Raw genomic sequence first — 19065 nt, forward strand, 5'->3', positions numbered from 1 at the left:
CCAAGATGGCTCCGGCCAGATCAGCTTCAGAGTTGACACCTACCAGGTGCTGGCCAGAGACTGGAAGAGGTTACCAAGGAGACTCCAGAATACCTAATTGGACAATGTGACCTGTGACAAAGATGGAAGGAACTGTCTGTTCTTTAATTATACTGAAAGCGCGGGAAATAGCCAGAGCTGGTTTTGCATTTCAAACGTGCCGAAATGATGTACTCAATAAAGCAATTCTTTGAGAAAGCCGAAAGTCTCAGAATTGCTGGATTGTTTGGGTTCATTACTCGGAACCTTGGCAGACTACATACAAAAGATGGTGCTTGAAAAATCTGAATTGATATGGGACCTCTGGGCCTGTGATAACTCTCAGTTCCATTCTTCTATATGCCACTTAATGAACATGACTCATTTGTTTCATACGACAATTCAATCTTTTTATTATGGAAAACTAACATGTATAAGAAGTGTTGTGTCTATTTTAGAAATGTAAAACACACACCTAAACAAACAAATTATATCCCAAGAAGAATTACTTAAATATTATCTAAGCACAAATGGGGTGGGATGAAGAGGGGGAGATGCTCATTGATAATATGACCAATTATTAAATATGAATGGATGATTTTAGATAACACTCTTGAAGTATCCTTATGGAAGGATCACTTTTCTATTTCATTTTTATCGTTAAATGCTCTTTTGTATTCAGATCAGGCCTTAGTACAATAATGTAACACTTGGGGAAGAAGATGCAGCTCAGCAGCCCAGCACTGGAGGCCAAGATGGAGAAGACCTGCACAGCCACCATGTACTTCCCCTTGGTGCTCAGGTAGGTAGGCACGAAGGACACCCAAACACTGCAGAAGACCAGCATGCTGAAGGTGATCAGCTTGGCTTCGTTGAAGGCCCCAGGCAGATTCCTGGCTAGGAAAGCCACCACAAAACAGATGGCAGCCAGGAAGCCCATGTAGCCAAGAGCGCCATAGAACATAGCAAGAGAGCCTTCATTGCACAGCAGGAGGATTTCTCCTGGCTGAGAGTTCTTATCAGAGTCCGGAAATGGGGGCTGTAGCCCTAACCAAGAGGAGCACAGAACAATTTGGACACTAGAACAGAGAAGAATGAGACTGTTGGTGAAGCTCTTTCCCAGCCATCTCCTTACCCGATTCCCTGGCTTTGTGGCCAGGAAGGCCATCACCACCGTGATTGTTTTGGCCAAGACAGAAGAGACAGCAACCGAGAAGATGATGCTGAAGGCTGTTTGGCGGAGGAGACAGGTGGCTTTGCTTGGCCGGCCAATGAAGAGGAAGCAGGACAAGAAAGAAAGCAGGAGGGAGACGAGGAGGACATAAGAGAGGTCCCGGTTGTTGGCTTTGACAATGGGAGTTTCTAGGAATTTAATGAAGATTCCCAACACAAATCCTGTGACTAAGGACAAGAAGAGGGAAATCGAAGCTAAGATGATCCCCAAATGTCCTTGATAGCTCAGAAAATTTATAATTTTAGGGACACATTGATCTCGGTCTTCATTTGGATACTCATCTTCTGGACATTTGGTGCATTTCTCTGCATCTGAAAAGAAGAAAAACATTATTCTTTTACATTCATGATTTAAACTCATGATTGAGAGTGAAGGTTCATTCTCCAAGCTTATGGGTTGCTTTCTCAATATTTCATTAAAAGGTAAAGGTTTTCCCACGCATATGTGTTAGTCGTTCCCGACTCTAGGGGGCGGTACTCATCTCCGTTTCAAAGCCGAAGAGCCAGCGCTGTCCAAAGACATCTCTGTGGTCATGTGGCCGGCATGACTAAACGCCAAAGGCGCACAGAACCCTGTTACCTTCCCACCAAAGGTGGTCCCTATTTTTCTACTTGCATTTTTTTACAACAGCTAGATTGGCAGAAGCTGGGACAAGTAACAGGAGCTCACCCCATTAAGCGGGACTAGGGATTCGAACTGCTGAACTGCCGACCTTTCGATCGACAAGCTCACTGAGCTTTCGATCGTCTTAGCCAGTGAGCCACCGCGTCCCTTATGAATGTTTCATTGCCAGGCTAGATAATATCTTCAATGGAGTTTAGGGGAAACTAATCACTCATGATTCAAGAGCCAGAAAATGCATAACTGATATCCTGCATGTTTCTGGGAATGGAGAACTGTGGCAGTCAGTAGTATGGATGAAGTCTGGAAAACTTTGCATCACACAGTTACCTTTTCTCATTGTTTGCTGTGTTGATATTAAGGTGATATTTTCCCTATCTATTCCAACACTGTAGACAAGTAACCTCAAACCTGCTACCGTTACATTTTCCCCATGTGTTTTCATTTCCATGGTTGCTTTTACAATCTCTTTTTTTATTCTGGTCATTAAACAAATCGTTTAAGTGTATCCATTCTTCTGAATGGGCATTTTTTGCCAGAAATTAGCAAAAAAAAAAAAAAAAAAAAGACGCAAAATGTGATCACGTGGCCAGAGGATCCTTCAGCTGATTATAAATATGAGTTGATTGCCAAGTGCCTAAAATGCAGTCGTGTGATTGGTGGGCAATGCAATGTTTTATAATGGCTGAAGTGTTTTACAGGCCATAAAATACCATTTCCAAGATTGTCGTAACTTGACAGTCGTTAAGGAATGTCTACTGGTACTTTCTCATTGAAAACTGTCTGTGTAAGCCCATTTTCACTTCCCGTCTGGACTACTGTAATGCTCTCTACATGGGGCTCCCCTTGAAGAGCACTCGAAGGCTCCAACTGGTCCAGAATGCGGCCACGCGGGTGATTATGGGAGCGACACGGCGCACCCATGTAACACCGCTCCTGCGTGAGCTGCACTGGCTTCCGGTGGTCTTCCAGGTGCAATTCAAGGTGTTGGTTAACACCTTCAAAGCGCTCCATGGCTTAGGACCTGGGTACTTACGAGAACGCGTTCTGCCACCGATAGCCTCCCACCGGCCAATATGCTCCCACAGAGAGGGACTCCTCAGGGTGCCGTCGGTCAAACAATATTGACTGGCGATCCCCAGGGGGAGAGCCTTCTCTGTGGGGGCACCTGCCCTCTGGAACGAATTGCCCCCGGAGGTTCGTATGATCCCTGACCTACGTACCTTTCGCAGTCCCCTTAAGACTCTACTGTTTCAACAGGCTGGGCTGGCTTTATAACGAATTTTAATGGGTGTTTTAGTTTTAATATAGAGCCAAAATTATTTAATATGTTTTAAATTGTTTTTAAATTTTATGGATTTATGTATTTTATTGTGGCTGTGCACCGCCCTGAGTCCCTCGGGAGAAGGGCGGTGTAAAAATTTAAATAATAAATAAATAAATAAATAAATAAATAAATAAATAAATAAATAAATAAATTTCCCCGCCTAAACTCTCCTTCTTACCATGTTGAGTAGACATAGTCCCCTCTGCGCAAGGAACACAATCGTAGCAACAAACAGGTTCGCTTTCACGGGCCACCTTGATGGATCCGGGCCGGCAATTTTCCACACACTGGGAAGGAGGGAAAGTCTACACACACAAAGAGAAAAGATCAAGGAAAGTAAACCAAGGCTTACTAAGTCTAAGGACTTAGACTTAAAATAACTTTATTGTCACTTTAAGGTAAAGGTAAAGGTTCCCCTCGCACATATGTGCTAGTTGTTTCCGACTCTAAGGGATGGTGCTCATCTCCGTTTCAAAGCCAAAAAGCCAGCGCTGTCCGAAGACGTCTCCGTGGTCATGTGGCCAGCATAACTAAACGCCAAAGGCACACTGAATGCTGTTACCTTCCCACCAAAGGTGGTCTCTATTTTTCTACTTGCATTTTTTACATGCTTTCGAACTGCTAGGTTGGCAGAAGCTGGGACAAGTAATGGGAGCTCACCCCATTATGCGGCACTAGGGATTCAAACCGCTGAACTGCCAACCTTTCGATCGACAAGCTCAGCTCAGTAATGGGGGACAAAGTATCTCATGCGGCATTATTTCTCTTGCTGGCCCGAGAAGCAGAGCTAAGAAAAATGCCCTCTATCTTATTGAAGAGAGTCCACTTATTTGACCCTGACTAATATTGGAAGCAACTGCTTGGAAGATCTACCAATGTTCTTCAAAGACCAGCACACAGTGAAGTGAAGCAATTAAATTTCTATACTTTTATGTTCTGAGTGAAGAATGGAGGTGAGGCCAAATGATTTCTAACAGCTGTTTATTCAATACTGCCTGTGAGGCAACTGTTGCTCCCTGGCTAACACAGCTCCTTTTATAGGGAAGCTGATCAGCCCACAACCAATCAGGAGAGAGTATTTTCCCGCTCCAACAGAGGACCAGACTGAGAACTTCAACTGACAACTATATACAATACATAACACCTACCTTGTTAAGCCAATTCAAGTCCTCAATACCATCCTGGCTAATAATAAATTTGAAGTTTTCAGCTCCCTGGCTCTCCAGCGTTGCAAATTTGACTCTGGTCATTTTCTCGTTGGAGACGACGACCCAATTTATTATGTCAAAGTCGGCTGTTAGCACTCCCGTCTCATCCAAACGTACCCCTTTCATGGAAGAATTGTGAAACCTGGAGCTCTGAAGGAGAGGATGAAGCTAAAGTGGAAGAGAAAACTGCAGCCTGTAGAAAACACGAAGTAACATTTCTTATCTCAGCCGCCCATTTCGTAATCGCATCTTTTACAGTTCAGGGATTGTTCTAGACATCTGCTAGACATATTGATATATTTAATGTGACCGTTGAAAGTTACAACGGTGTTGGAAAAGTGACTTATGACCATTTTTCACACTTACGACCATTGCAGCATCCCCAAGATCATGTGATATTTTTTTTGATTTTTTTTTAAATTTGATTTATATGCCGCCCTTCTCCGGAGACTCAGGGCGGCTTACAATGCGTTAAGCAATAGCCTTCATTCTTTTGTATATTTTATACAAAGTCAGCTTATTGCCCCCACAAACTGGGTCCTCATTTCACCTACCTTAGAAAGGATGGAAGGCTGAGTCAACCTTGAGCCTTGGAGAGATTCGAACCAGCAGAAATTGCAGGCAGCTGTGTTAATAACAGGGTGCACTAAACCCCTGTACTATCAAGGCTCTTAGTGTGATCAAAATTCAGATGCTTCATCTTTTTGACAGCTGCAGTCCCGTGGTCATGCAATCCTCTTTTGCGACCTTCTGACCAGCAAAGTCAATGGGGGAGCCAGATTCGCTTAACAACCTAAGTTACTAATTTAACAAATGCATTGATTCCCTTAACACCTGTGGCAAGGAAAGTTGTGAAATTAACTTAACAAATGTTTCACTTAGCAACATAAAATTTTGGGCTCAACTGCGGTTGTAACTCAAGGACTGCCTGTACATTGTTTTGTTGCTAAATCCTGCAACCTGCGTTGACAACATTGGGTTTCATAAATTGAGCCTGATTACTGAATGTTGCACATTTGGGAGAATCATGAAAATCATCAGGGTGTCACCAACTTAATTACAATAGTCTTATCACGCAGTTAAAAAATTCATCTACATTTCCTGCTCCAGGCATCTTTTAATAAATTCTAATTTCAAAAGATATGCCATAAGTAAGTTGTACCAAACAAAAAAAATATTTTGGGAGCGACGTGGCGCTCCCACGTGACACCTCTCCTGCACGAGCTGCATTGGCTCCCGGTGGTCTTCCGGGTGCACTTTAAGGTGTTGGTTCTCATCTTTAAAGCGCTCCATGGCTTAGGGCCAGGGTATTTGCGAGACCGCCTGCTGCTACCGATAACCTCCCACCGGCCAATACGCTCTCACAGAGAGGGCCTCCTCAGGGTGCCGTCGGTCAGGCAATGTCGGCTGGCCGCCCCCAGGGGGAGAGCCTTCTCTGTGGGGGCACCCGCCCTGTGGAATGAGCTGCCTCCTGGAATACGATTGATCCCGGACCTCTGGACCTTCCGTAAAGCCCTGAAGACGTTTTTATTCCATCAAGCCGGCCTAGCCTAAATGGTTTTTAATTGGGATTTTAAATTTTATGGATTTGGGGGTTTTAAATTGGGAAGCCAGTGATTTAATTCTTTTTAATTATCTTAACTTTTGTATTTGTATGTTTTTTAATTTTGGCTGTTCACCGCCCTGAGTCCCTTCTGGGAGAAGGGCGGTATACAAATTAAATTAATAAATAAAATAAATAAATAAATAAAATAAAGGCAAAAAATGTCAATGGCATTTACATATAAATAACCCTGATATAATAAATGAAGCTAATATAAAATATTTTTACGGTAAAATGGCTTTTAAAAGGTATTATTTAGAATTGAAATGCATACACATATTTGTAAATTAATCTGAAGACATATTTAAGACTTATCTATTTAAGAAATATATAAAGAGGATGCATACAGTAGATCAAATATAAAAAATCTGGCTCTGCCTAGCCAACTTTGACTAATGTAGAAATGAAACAGGGTCAATCCTGTAAGAAGTTAGATGGACAATGAGTATGAAGTCCCAGGCCTGCAGGCAAAATTGAGAAGTTGGGACAAATGGCAAGGACTAGCCCCCTGTAATGGGCAGTAAGAATAATCTTGAAGAAGAAGGAGAAAGAGCCACAACCAAGACAATGGTCAGATAAAAGCAATTTGAGTCTGGCCCAGAAGCGTACCCTGAGAAAGCATTTCAAACTTGAATCTTCCTAGTTCTCATGAAAATAAAGGAAGAGAGGGAATACGTTCAGATTTGCAAGGTTCTATTGCTATAACCATAAAATATACCTAACCTTAGCATTCATAATAATTTCTGAGCATCAAGAAAATTACGGAGTATCCAGCACCCTCTAAGACTTGAGTGTTTGAACGAAAACTACGATATAGATCTAATAAAAATAAATTTGACCTTAATTTGTAGAAGACCCTCTTTGCTACCTGTTGCAAATTCTTCCAGGGTCCAATAAGGATAAAAAATTTGCAAGGGAGCAAAAGTAAATAATTAGGAAGGGATAATAGTAGAAACAGTGGGGTGAAAGATAAGCAGTAAGAGAGAGAGAGAGAGAGTCTAAGGATGAGCTAAGTTTTCAAAATGGCTAACAAGAAGGAATTGGAGAATGGATTCCCAGGTACAGGAGGGAAAATACCTGCCATGGTTCCAACGTTGGAGCACCTCTTCTGTTCCCATGCTTCACCTCCATCTTTTTGGATCTGGACAAATAGGCAGCATCTAAAGAACGGGCAACAGCCCAGATGGTATCATGAATGTAGAACCTGTCTAGAGACAAGATTGTTTCGATCTCCTCTTCAGACAGAGTGTCCAGTTGCTCTTTTTCCGTGCATCTTCTCCATTCTTTCACGGAGAGAGCCTGTTTTGTATCATTACAGTTAAACGACCAATTCACAAATTGCTCGATAGCAGAATAAGGGACCTGAAAATCAAATTTCATCGTGTCATGTGACTGGATGAGGAAAGAGAAAAACCCATGGAAGTACTGGAAAGAGAGTTCGTTATTGAGCAGTGGCAATGAGACATCCCACAAGGCTGTGATTATTAAGACTTTGCCTACAACGGGCTGGATCAAGCTTTCCGCCGTTTTGTGAATCAGATATAATCCTTGAAGGAAAGAGCTCACCTCAGCACAGTAAACAAAGACATTGACTTGACTCCATCTCTGGAACAGAGCAGACTGGATGACCATATAGCTGGCTTCCTCAGAAAAAGTTTGTGTTATAACAACACAAATGCCGTTCTTGAGCAGCATTGGGTTCAAAGTCTTCATGGCTCTCTCTCCGGTATTGGTATTTGGAGCAAGGAGCCCTACCAAAGTCCACCCGAAGTGCAGAAGCAGTTGGACAATCCCTGGGTAGTGCGCTCCTTCTTTCGGGACCATATGGTAGAAAAAAGGGAAGAGTGTTTTGTCACTGAAAACTTGCGAAACAAAAGTATAACTGATCTGAAACAGAAAGGAAGAAGTTTCAGCAAGTGGAATGCCAATTCCACTTCTCCAAGGAGGAGAAGAGAAGAGAAGGGGAGGGGGAAGAGTAGAGTAGAGTAGAGTAGAGTAGAGTAGAGTAGAGAAGAGAAGAGAAGAGAAGAGAAGAGAAGAGAAGAGAAGAGAAGAGAAGAGAAGAGAAGAGAAGAGAAGGAATGGTGTGGAGAAGAGAGAAGGAAGGAAGGAGAGAGAAAAGAAGAAGAAAGGGAGGGAGGGAAAGAAAGAGAACTTAGCAACATAAATTCTGGGCTCAATTCTGGTCCTAAGTCGAGGACTATCTGTATAAGTCTAAGCGCTGGTGCTATTGCTATGCCACAGAAAATCTGTGATTATCCCAAGAGAGAATAAATAAAGAATTTCAGCCACCCAATTAGGTTCTGAAACCAAAATTCCCAAGTGCTAGAAAGACACCAGATTTATTCTGAATTTCACTTTCTCTGAAACTTTTCCTCTTTTGATCTGATCCTGCACTTTGTAAGCACAAAGGAAGGCAGAAGTGCCCCTCAGCCAACTTGGGAGGATGGTGAGAATAGGAATAGGAATAAAATAGAATATAGCATGGCATAGCATAGCATTATAATAACAGAAAATAGAAAATAGAAAACAGAGTGGCATGGAGTGGAATGGAATGGAATTAGAGTAGAGTAGAGTAGAGTAGAGTAGAGTAGAGTAGAGTAGAATAGAATAGAATAGAATAGAATAGAATAGAATAGAATAGAATGGAATGGAATGGAATGGAATGGAATGGAATGGAATGGAATGGAACGGAACGGAACGGAACGGAACGGAACGGAACGGAACGGAACAGAATAGAATTCTTTATTGTCCAGGTGTGATTGGACACACAAGGAATTTATCTCCACTGCATAAGCTCTCAGTGTGCACACATACAACAACAAAGTGATAGGTCATAGGTCATAAATCATAATTACAATCATTAATCATAAGAGACAACTACCGAGCATTTCACTGAGGCTGCCATTGGTGGTGCCATCTTTAATGGAAAATCAAAATAATAATAAATGGTCAGCTCTATCAAAGAGGATCCTTTGGAGAAGCTCATGCTTCTCCAAAAGATCATTTTTGATCAAGCCGACAATTTTTTGCTTGCTTTGCTTGCTCTGCTCAGAAATGGCAGATCTTTCTGTTAGATTCTGGTGAATATTCATTTTGCAAGGCGCCAACATAGGTATCTGATCCGGACTGGGAAGTTAGTGCATCAATATACAGTTTGACCACATGACACAATTAGGTCTGTCACAATAGAAAGGAAGGAAAAAGAAGTCCAAAGAGATCATAGTCAGAGAAATCCCTACCTGTGGGATTTTGTAGGTGCCCAGCATGGTTGAAATCTGGATGGAGATGTCAGAGTTGGCCCCTTCAAGGACAGCGAGGAGGTTTCTTGGTTTTCCACATCTATAATTTGGGACATTGGTCTGCCCAGTCGAAAGTTGGTCCAGTAAAGCATCTGATGTTATGATCTTGTTGAAATAGTTGTCATGGATGTTGTAGCCCAGAGTGATATTAGGTAAAACCTTGGGATCCCAGTTGATGTCCCGAATGGCAAAGTAGAAGGAGAGGATGTTCCAATAGTCTGTAGGTCCTTTCCTGAAGAAGAATGTGAAAAACGTGACTTCAGTAACAAATGTAATTTTCCAAAGCCCCCTGCCTCTTCTTCTGCTAATGGATCAGGCCCTTTTGCACATAATACGTTTATTCATTAAAATCTTAAGAAAGTTAGATATGAATTTTACACTGTACATGGTGCAAATTCATGTATCCTATCATAGAATTCTTACTCTTATAGAATTCTGGAATTCAAAAGCAAATAATTCAACCTCTTCTCATAAAGATTCACTAGCCACAAAGGAAATGTGTACCCATGAGAGGTAGACCTCCAGCTCTGTTGAAATAGCTCTAAGAAGGTGCCCAAATAGGAGACTCTGAGATATTTCATCCAATACAAGTAGTCCTTGACTTACAACCAGGGGTGAAATGCTCCCTGTTCAGACTGGATCGCCTGATCCGGTAGCAATGGAGGCAGGTGGTTCGGAGAACGGGTAGCAAAAATCCCTGCCCTCCCCCCATGCCCAGCTGAGCCACACGATCATCGGAGGCTTTTTTTTAATTATTAAAAGCATTTTTTCTACAACCTCTTCGGCTGAAAAAATGCTTTTAAAAGTAAAAAAAAAAAGCCTCTGATGATCGCGCGGCTCAGCTGGGATCGTCAAAGGCTTTTAAAAACATTTTTTCTACAACCTCTTCAGAGGTTGTAGAAAAAATACTTTTAAAAGCCTCTGATGATCCCAGCTGAGTTGCCTGATTGGCAGAGGGTTTTTTTCTTTTAAAAGCCTCTGGCGATACAAGCTGAGTTGCCTGATCGGCAGAAGCTTTTAAAAGAAAAAGAGCCTCTGTCGATCAGGCAACTCAGCTGGGATCGTCAGAGTCTTTTGAAAACATTTTTTTACAACCTCTTCGCTGAAGAGGTTGTAGAAAAAATGGTTTTAAAAGTTTTTTTTAAAATGGCCATGCCCACATTACCCCACCACCACCAAGCCACGCCCACAGAACCGGTAGTAACAAATTTTAGATTTCACCACTGCTTACAACAGTTCATTTAGTGACCATTCAAAGTTACAATGGCATTGAAAGAAAGTGACTTATGACCGTTTTTCACAGTTACAATCTTTGTAACATCCCCATGATCATGGGATCAAAATTCAGGTGCTTGGCAACTGGTTCATACTTATGACCATTGATGTGTCCCAGGGTCATGGGATCCCCTTTTGCGACCTTCTGACAAGCGAAGTCCACGGGGAAGCCAGTTAGGTTACTAACTTATCCACTGCAGCGATTCACTGAACAACTGTGGTAAGAAGGTCGTAAAAGGGCGCGAAACTCACTTAATTAGTGTCTCACTTAACAACAGAAATGTTGGGCTCAGTTATGGTCCTAACTAGATAAAGGAATACCTGTATTTTAATCAGCAAAACCAACAGCAGAAGCTGGATCTGTGTTAGGATACATCATCTGCAAACCTCTCTCTAAGTTGATTGATCTTGTGACTGCTTCTTCGGATGAAGAGTTTGGATAAAGACCCACCTCCCTCCCTACATGAAGATTCCCTTTCAGTTCCAAAGTATGTTCTCCTTTCATTTTAATCTTCAGAAGGAATTTCCACCTTCCATTACTTTGTGTCGACTGAGGAGACTGTAGCTATTGAGGAGATGACAATTATCCCGTTCAACTTTATCCCAAAAGTGCTTTTTTCCACCTCCCCAAGAGGCAACTGGACTTTCTCGATGGAGCTCTGGATTTTGGGGAGCCCATATATGCATGGGGTGGCTTCCCCAGAGTAAAGAGGGTAATATTGCCTTTTAGTAGGTGTTTCAAGAAATCAATGACCTTTTCCTTGTAACTACTCGTGGGGTCTCTCTTCAGAGTTTCACATGTAGCAGTGTCCTTCAAAAGACTGTTTGCCTTGGTCTTGTAGTCATCTATGTTCAGGATGACCATGCATCTTCCTTTATCAGCTGGCAGGATGGTGATGTTTGGGTCTCTTTCCAGAGATGTCACTGCCAGAAAGTCCAAGTTGCCTCTTGAAACAACAACAACAAAAAAAGAACCTTTGGGATAATCATGACCTGGATGATTGAGTATCTCCATAGACATTCAACTTTATCAACCCTGAATGCACGATCACTGTCTGTTCAGAATGTTCTGCAAAGCAGGTACTATCAAGCCACTTAAAAGGACAATGAAACATGTGTTTTCCCCAGAGAAGTAGAAAATAGAATAACAGAGTTGGAAGGGACCTTGGAGATCTTCTAGTCCAGCCCCCTGCCTAGGCAGGAAACCCTACACCACTTCAGACAAATGGTGATCCAACATCTTTTTAAAAACTTCCAGTGTTGGAGCATTCACAACTTTTGGAGGCAATTGTTCTAACTGTCAGGAAATTTCTCCTTAGTTCTAGGTTCTTCTCTCCTTGATTATTTTCCACCCATTGCTTCTTGTCCTGCCCTCAGGTGCTTTGGAGAATAGCTTGACTCCTTCTTCTTTGTGGCAGCCCCTGAGATATTGGAACACTGCTAGTGCTTCTTTTCATTAAACTAGACATACCCAGTTCCTGCAACCGTTCTTCATATGTTTTAGCCTCCAGTCCCCTCATCATCTTTGTTGCTCTTCTCTGCACTCTTTCTAGAGTCTCCACATCTTTTTTACATTGTGGTGACCAAAACTGAATGCAGCATTCCAAGTGTGGCCTTACCAAGGCATTATAAAGTGGTATTCACACTTAAGCAATGAGATTTATGTTTTGAGATCTGCTGGAAGGTCCTTTACAAGAACGAGCAGACATGTTTGCAGTAATGCTAGAGAAATTGAGACCAAAACCAAGGAACTGATATTTCCAGGAATCAGACAGATACATTAGATAGAAACAAATGTTTAAATGCGAGAGAGATTCCAGAACTCTATTTTGGCACCTTCCTTTAAAAATTCAAAAGAAATCAGTTTGAGAAAGCTACAGCTTTAGAAATCGGCCAAGTGGAATTGGCCACAGGGCGACTTACAAGAAGAATTTAACCGAGGGAGTTTCGCGGAAACTGTGCTGTAGAAACCAAGCTTTGGTTGCCGAGATCAGCCCACCAATGAGATAGTCTCCTGGCCTGTAGTAATTGAATATCTCTTCTTCATCTCTCCCCAAAGTTAAGGGACATTTGGCTGGAAGCATCCCGGAGATTTTACTGGGCAACAGCAGCAGCAGTAGTAGCAAGAGGATCGTTTTTGATCTGTCCGATTTGGCTTTCTGCATTCTGAAAGCTTTAATTTGATGGCTAGAAGAAGGGTGAGAACGAGAACAAGACAAATGCTCTTCAAGCTTCAATGGTGTAGAAAGTCAGCACCCACCCCCTAGAAGAATGAAATATTTGGGGAATATTAAAAGAGGCAAAATATTATATTTCCCCAAAGGGAGAAATGGAGAAACATGCTCTTAAAAGACGGAAAGCAGACTCAAGTCTTTCTTAATGGCCCCCAAGCAGAAACTGAGGAGGCCAGCTTTTAGAAATGTGGATTTGGTAATGCCTTCAAGACAGGGTATTTTGAAACTCCCTGCAGCAAGGTTTGAACATAGGCAGAATGGTAGGATTAGAAAGAAGACCCTCACCCAAGATCCAACACAGGATCACAATATGAATTGCCCAGCAACCTTTCAGCCCCTTTATTGCCCCACTCCCAGAACAGTTCAAACTTGAAAGTCACAGAAACCTATAAAGATCCATCCCACTCATTCAACCATTTTGTCAGCGGCACCGGAACCATAAACCCTGATGGCTCTGTTCATCATTAAACCTTCTTTCCAATCAGCCTTTTCAGCCTCTGTTTCTTGGAACTGAACCAGATGGATTTTTCTTCCAACAATGCTTTTCCAAATTCAGACAGAGCCCAGATGAGGCATTACATATCTAAAAGGGATGAGAATACATCAGCCAGCATAGTCCCTGGCCTCTTGTTAGCCTTATCCCAAGTCCTTTGTCGCGTTGGGGACATTTATTTACCCAGGATTTCTGATGCAAAATAGTATTAGCGTTACTCCTCTATCTGATGTTTATGTCAATGACAATCTTTGGAATCTCTGGAGAATGAGTAAGGAAAATAACAGGCAAATGACCATGGTGTTGATAATAATAGGGAGAAGGATCTCCTCTGTGACCTCCTGAACTCTTGCTGTAGCTTGAGGCACAGAGACATAATTGGAGAAATTTAGTGTCCAAAATTACTGGATCCCTTTCCGTGGGGTTTCAGGCTGGATTATGGGGCAGTAACTGCATTGATCGGGCATGTATGTAGGAAACCCCCTGGCCCAGAGAATGAAATATTTTGAGGGATCTTAAAAGAGGCAGAATATTGTATTTCCCCAAAGGAGAAATGGAGACAAATCTTAACAAAGGCAGAAAGCAGCCCCAACAGCCTCCAGCAGATGCTTGAAGTTTTTAGAGATGGATTATTTTGGGCCCATTAAGAAAGACTGGGCCAATCTATTCACAAACAAAACACCTTCAGCTCCAGCTGATTATTAAGAATTTGCATTCTCCCAACCAAATTCTAAGGACAGGATGTGACCTTTTAAGACATAATAGGAATAATCCACCACCATTAGAATAGCAAAAGATACAAGGCTCGGTACATTGGACAATCCCCTAGCAATCTCTCAGAATAAAAATCCATATTTTTAAAAAACATACGAACATGTGAATGATTTTTAAATGTTATCTAATTCTGGGTTTTATTTAATTGACCAAACTAAGTAATAATTTTAATTAGCAATTTTATGATGTTTGTGTGTCTATATTTTTCTTGACTGTACACCGCCTTGAGTCCTACGGGAGAAAGGCGGTATAGAAATATAATAAATAAATAAATAAATAAATAAATAAATAAATAAATAAATAAATAAATAAATAAATAAATATACTCAACAAGCCAATTTGTCAGCTGTCCCAGAACCGCATGCTGTTGTTGGTTCTGCTCATCAATAAACAGAGTCCTTCTTTCCAATCAGCCCCCATTTTATTTCTAGCTTCTTTCTCCCAGCTTGGAACCGGACCCGGTTTTTTTTCTTTCAACATGTAGATGAGAGTGGGGAGAGAGGGATGGGGTAGTGCATTCATACTTGCTCTCCTTGACCTCTCTGTGACTTTCGATACCATCAGCCATGGTATTCTTTGGGGCCAGCTATGACATTTGGGCCTTTGTGGTGTAGTATTGCGCTGGTTCAGTTCCTTTCTCCAAGACTCATTCCAATTGGTGTTGATAGGGAGCCACTCCTTTATGGGAGGGGTCCCCAACCCCCGGTCCATGGACTGGCACCGGGCTGCGACATATTAGAAACCGGGCCACATAAACAAGTCCTCCATCCGCGGGATGCAGGCAGCACATGAGGGCTCCCAAATGTTACAAATCTAACCACTGCAGAAATTCACTTAACAACTGTGTCAAGAAAGGTCATAAAGTGAGGCAAAATGCACTTAACACGTCTCACTAAGCCACCCAAAATTTTGGATTCAATTGTGGTTGTAAATCAAGGACTAACTGTACGTCCCAGACTATGGAAAAGAGCTTCGCTCACAGGAATATTTTTATGCGACGTCTAAGAATTCCTTCTCAGAGAGAAACCATATGAATGCACAGTGTGTGGGAAAAGTCTAAGTGAAAGGAGTGGTTTTATTTCCCACAAAAGGATCAACACAGGAGAGAAATCGTATAAATGTGTGGAATGTGGAAAGGGCTTCTGTCAGAGAGAAAATAAATATTTAAAAGGATCCCATGCTTCCCTCGTAGTACTGGTTTTACACCACATAACAGGCTTCACACCAGAGAGAAACCATATAAATGCCTGGCGTGTGGAAAACATTTCATTTCAAGCTGTCATCTAACTTGCCATAAATGGATCCACGCAGTAGAGAAACGTTATAGATGCTTGCAGTGTGGAAAAAGCTGCTTTAGCAGCAGGAACCTTCTGAAGCATGAAATAATTCACACGCTATAAAAAAGAGGTTGAGACGCTACAAAAAGTGCAGAGAAGAGCAACCAAGATGATTAGGGGGCTGGAGGCTAAAACATATGAAGAACGGTTGCAGGAATTGGGTATGTCTGGTTTAATGAAGTGAAGGCCTAGGGATGATATGATAGCAGTGTTCCAATATTTGAGGGGCTGCCACAGAGAAGAGGGGTTCAAACTATTTTCCAAGGCACCTGAAGGCCAGATAAGGAATAATGGATGGAAACTGATCCAGGAGAGATTCAACCTAGAAATAAGGAGGAATTTTCTGACAGTGAGAGCAATCAACCAATGGAACAGAAGTTGCCTTCAGAAATTGTGGCAGCTTCATCACTAGAAGCTTTCAAGAGGAGACTGGACTGCCATCTGTCAGAAATGGTGTAGGGCCGTGATGGCAAACCTATGGCACGCGTGCCAGAGGTGGCACTTGGAGCCATTATCTGTGGGCACACGAGCATTGCCCTAGCTCAGCTCCAGCTGATTTTTGGGCCTTGGGGTCCCACCGGAAGTCGGGAAATGGGCCATTTCCAGCCTCTGGAGGGCCTCTGGGGGAATGGGGAAGGCTGTTTTTGCCCTCCCCAGGCGCCAAGAAAGCCTCTGGAGCCTGAGGAAGGTGAAAAACGGGCCTACCGGGCCCACCACTAACCTTTTTGCAGTTGGATGCCAAAAGCAGAGGGAAAGGGGGGGGGGTCGTGTGTGCATGCACGGGGGGCATTGAATTATGGGTGTGGGCACATGTGTGCACAACCCCCCCACGTTTCCCTTATTTTTGGCACGCGACAGCAAAAAGGTTAGCCATCACTGGTGTAGGGTCACTTGCTTGAGTGTGGGGTTGGACTAGATGACCTACAAGGTCCCTTCCACGCCTGTAAATCTGTTTAAAATGAATATGCAAGTCGTTAAGTGGCGCATGGGGTGCCTCCTGGACGAGAGAGGCCATTGAAGGCCTAGTCTAGGCTTGCCTGCTCTGGCCCTCCCAAAGCCTCAAATGTCCCATGCTCCACTTCCTGTGCCTTGGCTCCAAACAGGCCTTTCCCTCACTTTCCCCCGAATCCTTCCAGGCCTTAGGGCCTGATTCTCACCCCACCAGGCAAACACCCTTCTCACTTAACTTTTGAAGAGTCCCAATGCCTTTCAAAGCGCAGGAATGACTTTATTCTTTGGTAGAGGCATAAAAAACCAGGAATTTAGAAACCAAATAACTTCTATTTTAAAACTATTTATTTTTGTCATTGTTTGTTTTGTCTCTTTTTTTCCCTTTAATATGGACAAACAATAAGTAACAATTCAATGGAAATCTTAGTAACAATATAAAGACAAAAACCGTTGTTGTTTAACAAAGAGTTGGGTATATTTTCCAGTAGTTTATTAATGCCACATTTAGCTTTGGATGTAAAATTTACACAACTTCAGGCTTATCAACATTGTCATTTCAGAAATCATAGTTAATACTGAAATAAACTTCTTTATCTTTAAAGGTTTAAGTTATCCAAAACATTAATGTTAATAATCTCTAGTCAATAAGGTATAAATACCACTGTACCCAATAATATAATGTACTACTTGTATTTATAATACAATAATTTTGAAAAGGAATTTAGAAACCATTGACTTAATCAATTACAGCATACCCTTCTTATTTGCAAAAGCTGACCCTCTTAAAAGCATTTTTCCTTTTGCTAATTTCCTATTTATCGACATGACTGAGGCATTTTTCTTGCCCTTTCTTGCTTGATGGTTGAAAGGCTGTATCAAATCGTTCTTTAACTTTCTTGCCTCTGAAATTTTCATCTCTATTTTTCCTGGCTACTTAAAAAAAAAAAAGGATCTTTTGTTTTAAATTCTGGATTTTCTTCCTGCAAGGTTGATTCAGCCTTCCATCCTTTCGAGGTAGGTAAAATGAGGACCCAGATTGTGGGGGCAATAAGCTGACTTTGTATAAAAAAGAACACCGCTTAGAGGGGGCCAAAAGCCCTACTAAGCAGGTATATACAAAAGTATGAAGGCTATTCCTTAACACATTGTAAGCCGTCCTGAGTCTCTGGAGAAGGGAGGCATATAAATCGAATCAATCAATCAATCAATCAATCAAACTATTGCTGAGCACATTGTAAGCCGCCCTGAGTCTTCGGAGAAGGGCGGCATATAAATCAAATTAAAAAAAAAAATCAATCATTCCACAATGTCTTTTTATCATTTCTCATAGTGGGTTCTCTTTTCTTCAGTAATTTAAGTGTGTTCAGTTTGTATTTTATTCTTTTTAGTAAATTAGGTGTATTCTGATTATCCTTCAGCTGTAATTATCTCCGTCCTTGAATTCTTCAACTTTCATCTGCACATCTGATGCTTAAATTCAATCTTTTACAGTTTCCATCTGAAAATATCTGGGATGAAAGGACATTTCTCCAGCTTCTGATTTCTATTATACTCAGCCTTCCATCCTTCCAAGGTCAGTAAAAATGAGGACCCAGATTGTTGGGGGCAATATGCTGACTCTGTAAACTGCTTAGAGAAGGCTGTAAAGCAGTGTGAAGCGGTATATAAGTCTAAGTACTATTGCTGGTCAAATGATTTTAATATATTCCATAAGTTGGTGTCCAGATGTAAAGTTTGCATTTATGTTGCCATGAGCCTTACAAAGAGGAGGCTGAATAAACCGAGCCAAAGCCCAGGTGTCAATAAAGAGGCAGATTAATTAGATTGAATAGCCAAGAAGCAGATGCAAACAAAGATAAAGATCCAAGAGAGGAATATGGGAGGCAAGTCAAAAAAAGCAGAGCAATTAAAGTATTGAAGCGGGCAAGAGACGATGGATAGATGATTTCTCTTTTTTGCTGTTGTTCTGATTTGCTTTTCCCTTTCTTTCTTTCTCTCGCTCTCTTTTTTTTTTTAGGTAGGTGACATGACAAGAAAGTTAGGTAGGATAGAAAAAAATGTCTTTTAATAAAGGGTGACATGATTAAAAGGTAGAATAAGTCATAGAAATAAGAGAAGGGGGAGTATTAGTGTATACACTTTTATACAATAAAATAAAGTAATAATGAGAAAATGTGGAATAATTGAATAATGACATATTGTAATTTAATATAAATGTGTATCATTATTAGAAATATATAAATTGATTGAATGTAATAACTATGATTAATTCTATTAGTTTTGTTTGTATTGGAATGTATGACACCCAGGTGCCACGCTGTTCACGCATTGATATGTTTGTAAAAAATAACAAAAATGTAAATAAAAAATATAAAAATAAAGAGGCAAATTAAAAGACAAGCTTCCCTAGTGAGAGGAGGCAAAAGGAAAGCAGACAGCAGCTGAGACAGCTGAGAAGAAAGAGATTTATTTCTTTCCCTTGGAACTGTACGAGAGAAAAGTTCTCCAAAACCATTTCTCTCAGTTGGAGCCAATATTCATAAGAAGAGAAGAATCAAGAATCCCAGCCAAGGACAAACAAGTAAAAAAAAGTGGGAGGGAAAATATCAAGATTTGGACAGGAGCGAAATAGAAAACAAATTTGAATTGACAGATTGAATTATGTTAAAAAGGAGCATACCCCTACAG

General features: G+C 41.5%; 1 protein-coding gene across 1 annotated transcript; it reads right to left on the reverse strand.

The window, feature by feature from the left end:
• Window positions 1-560: 560 nt before the first annotated feature.
• On the reverse strand, window positions 561-12753 carry LOC117668271 (vomeronasal type-2 receptor 26-like). Its single transcript, XM_087885322.1, has 4 exons — window positions 12512-12753; window positions 9254-9614; window positions 3379-3505; window positions 561-1563 (listed from the first exon to the last, which is right to left on the reverse strand). The coding sequence occupies exons 1-4, from the start codon at window positions 12751-12753 to the stop codon at window positions 662-664; spliced, it is 1632 nt and encodes a 543-aa protein (XP_087741448.1). The 3' UTR covers window positions 561-661.
• Window positions 12754-19065: the final 6312 nt, after the last annotated feature.

Source organism: Pantherophis guttatus, chromosome 2 (genome assembly GCF_059756535.1).
Source record: "Pantherophis guttatus breed Tessera chromosome 2, ASM5975653v1, whole genome shotgun sequence".
In the NCBI taxonomy this organism is placed as follows: Eukaryota; Metazoa; Chordata; class Lepidosauria; order Squamata; family Colubridae; genus Pantherophis; species Pantherophis guttatus.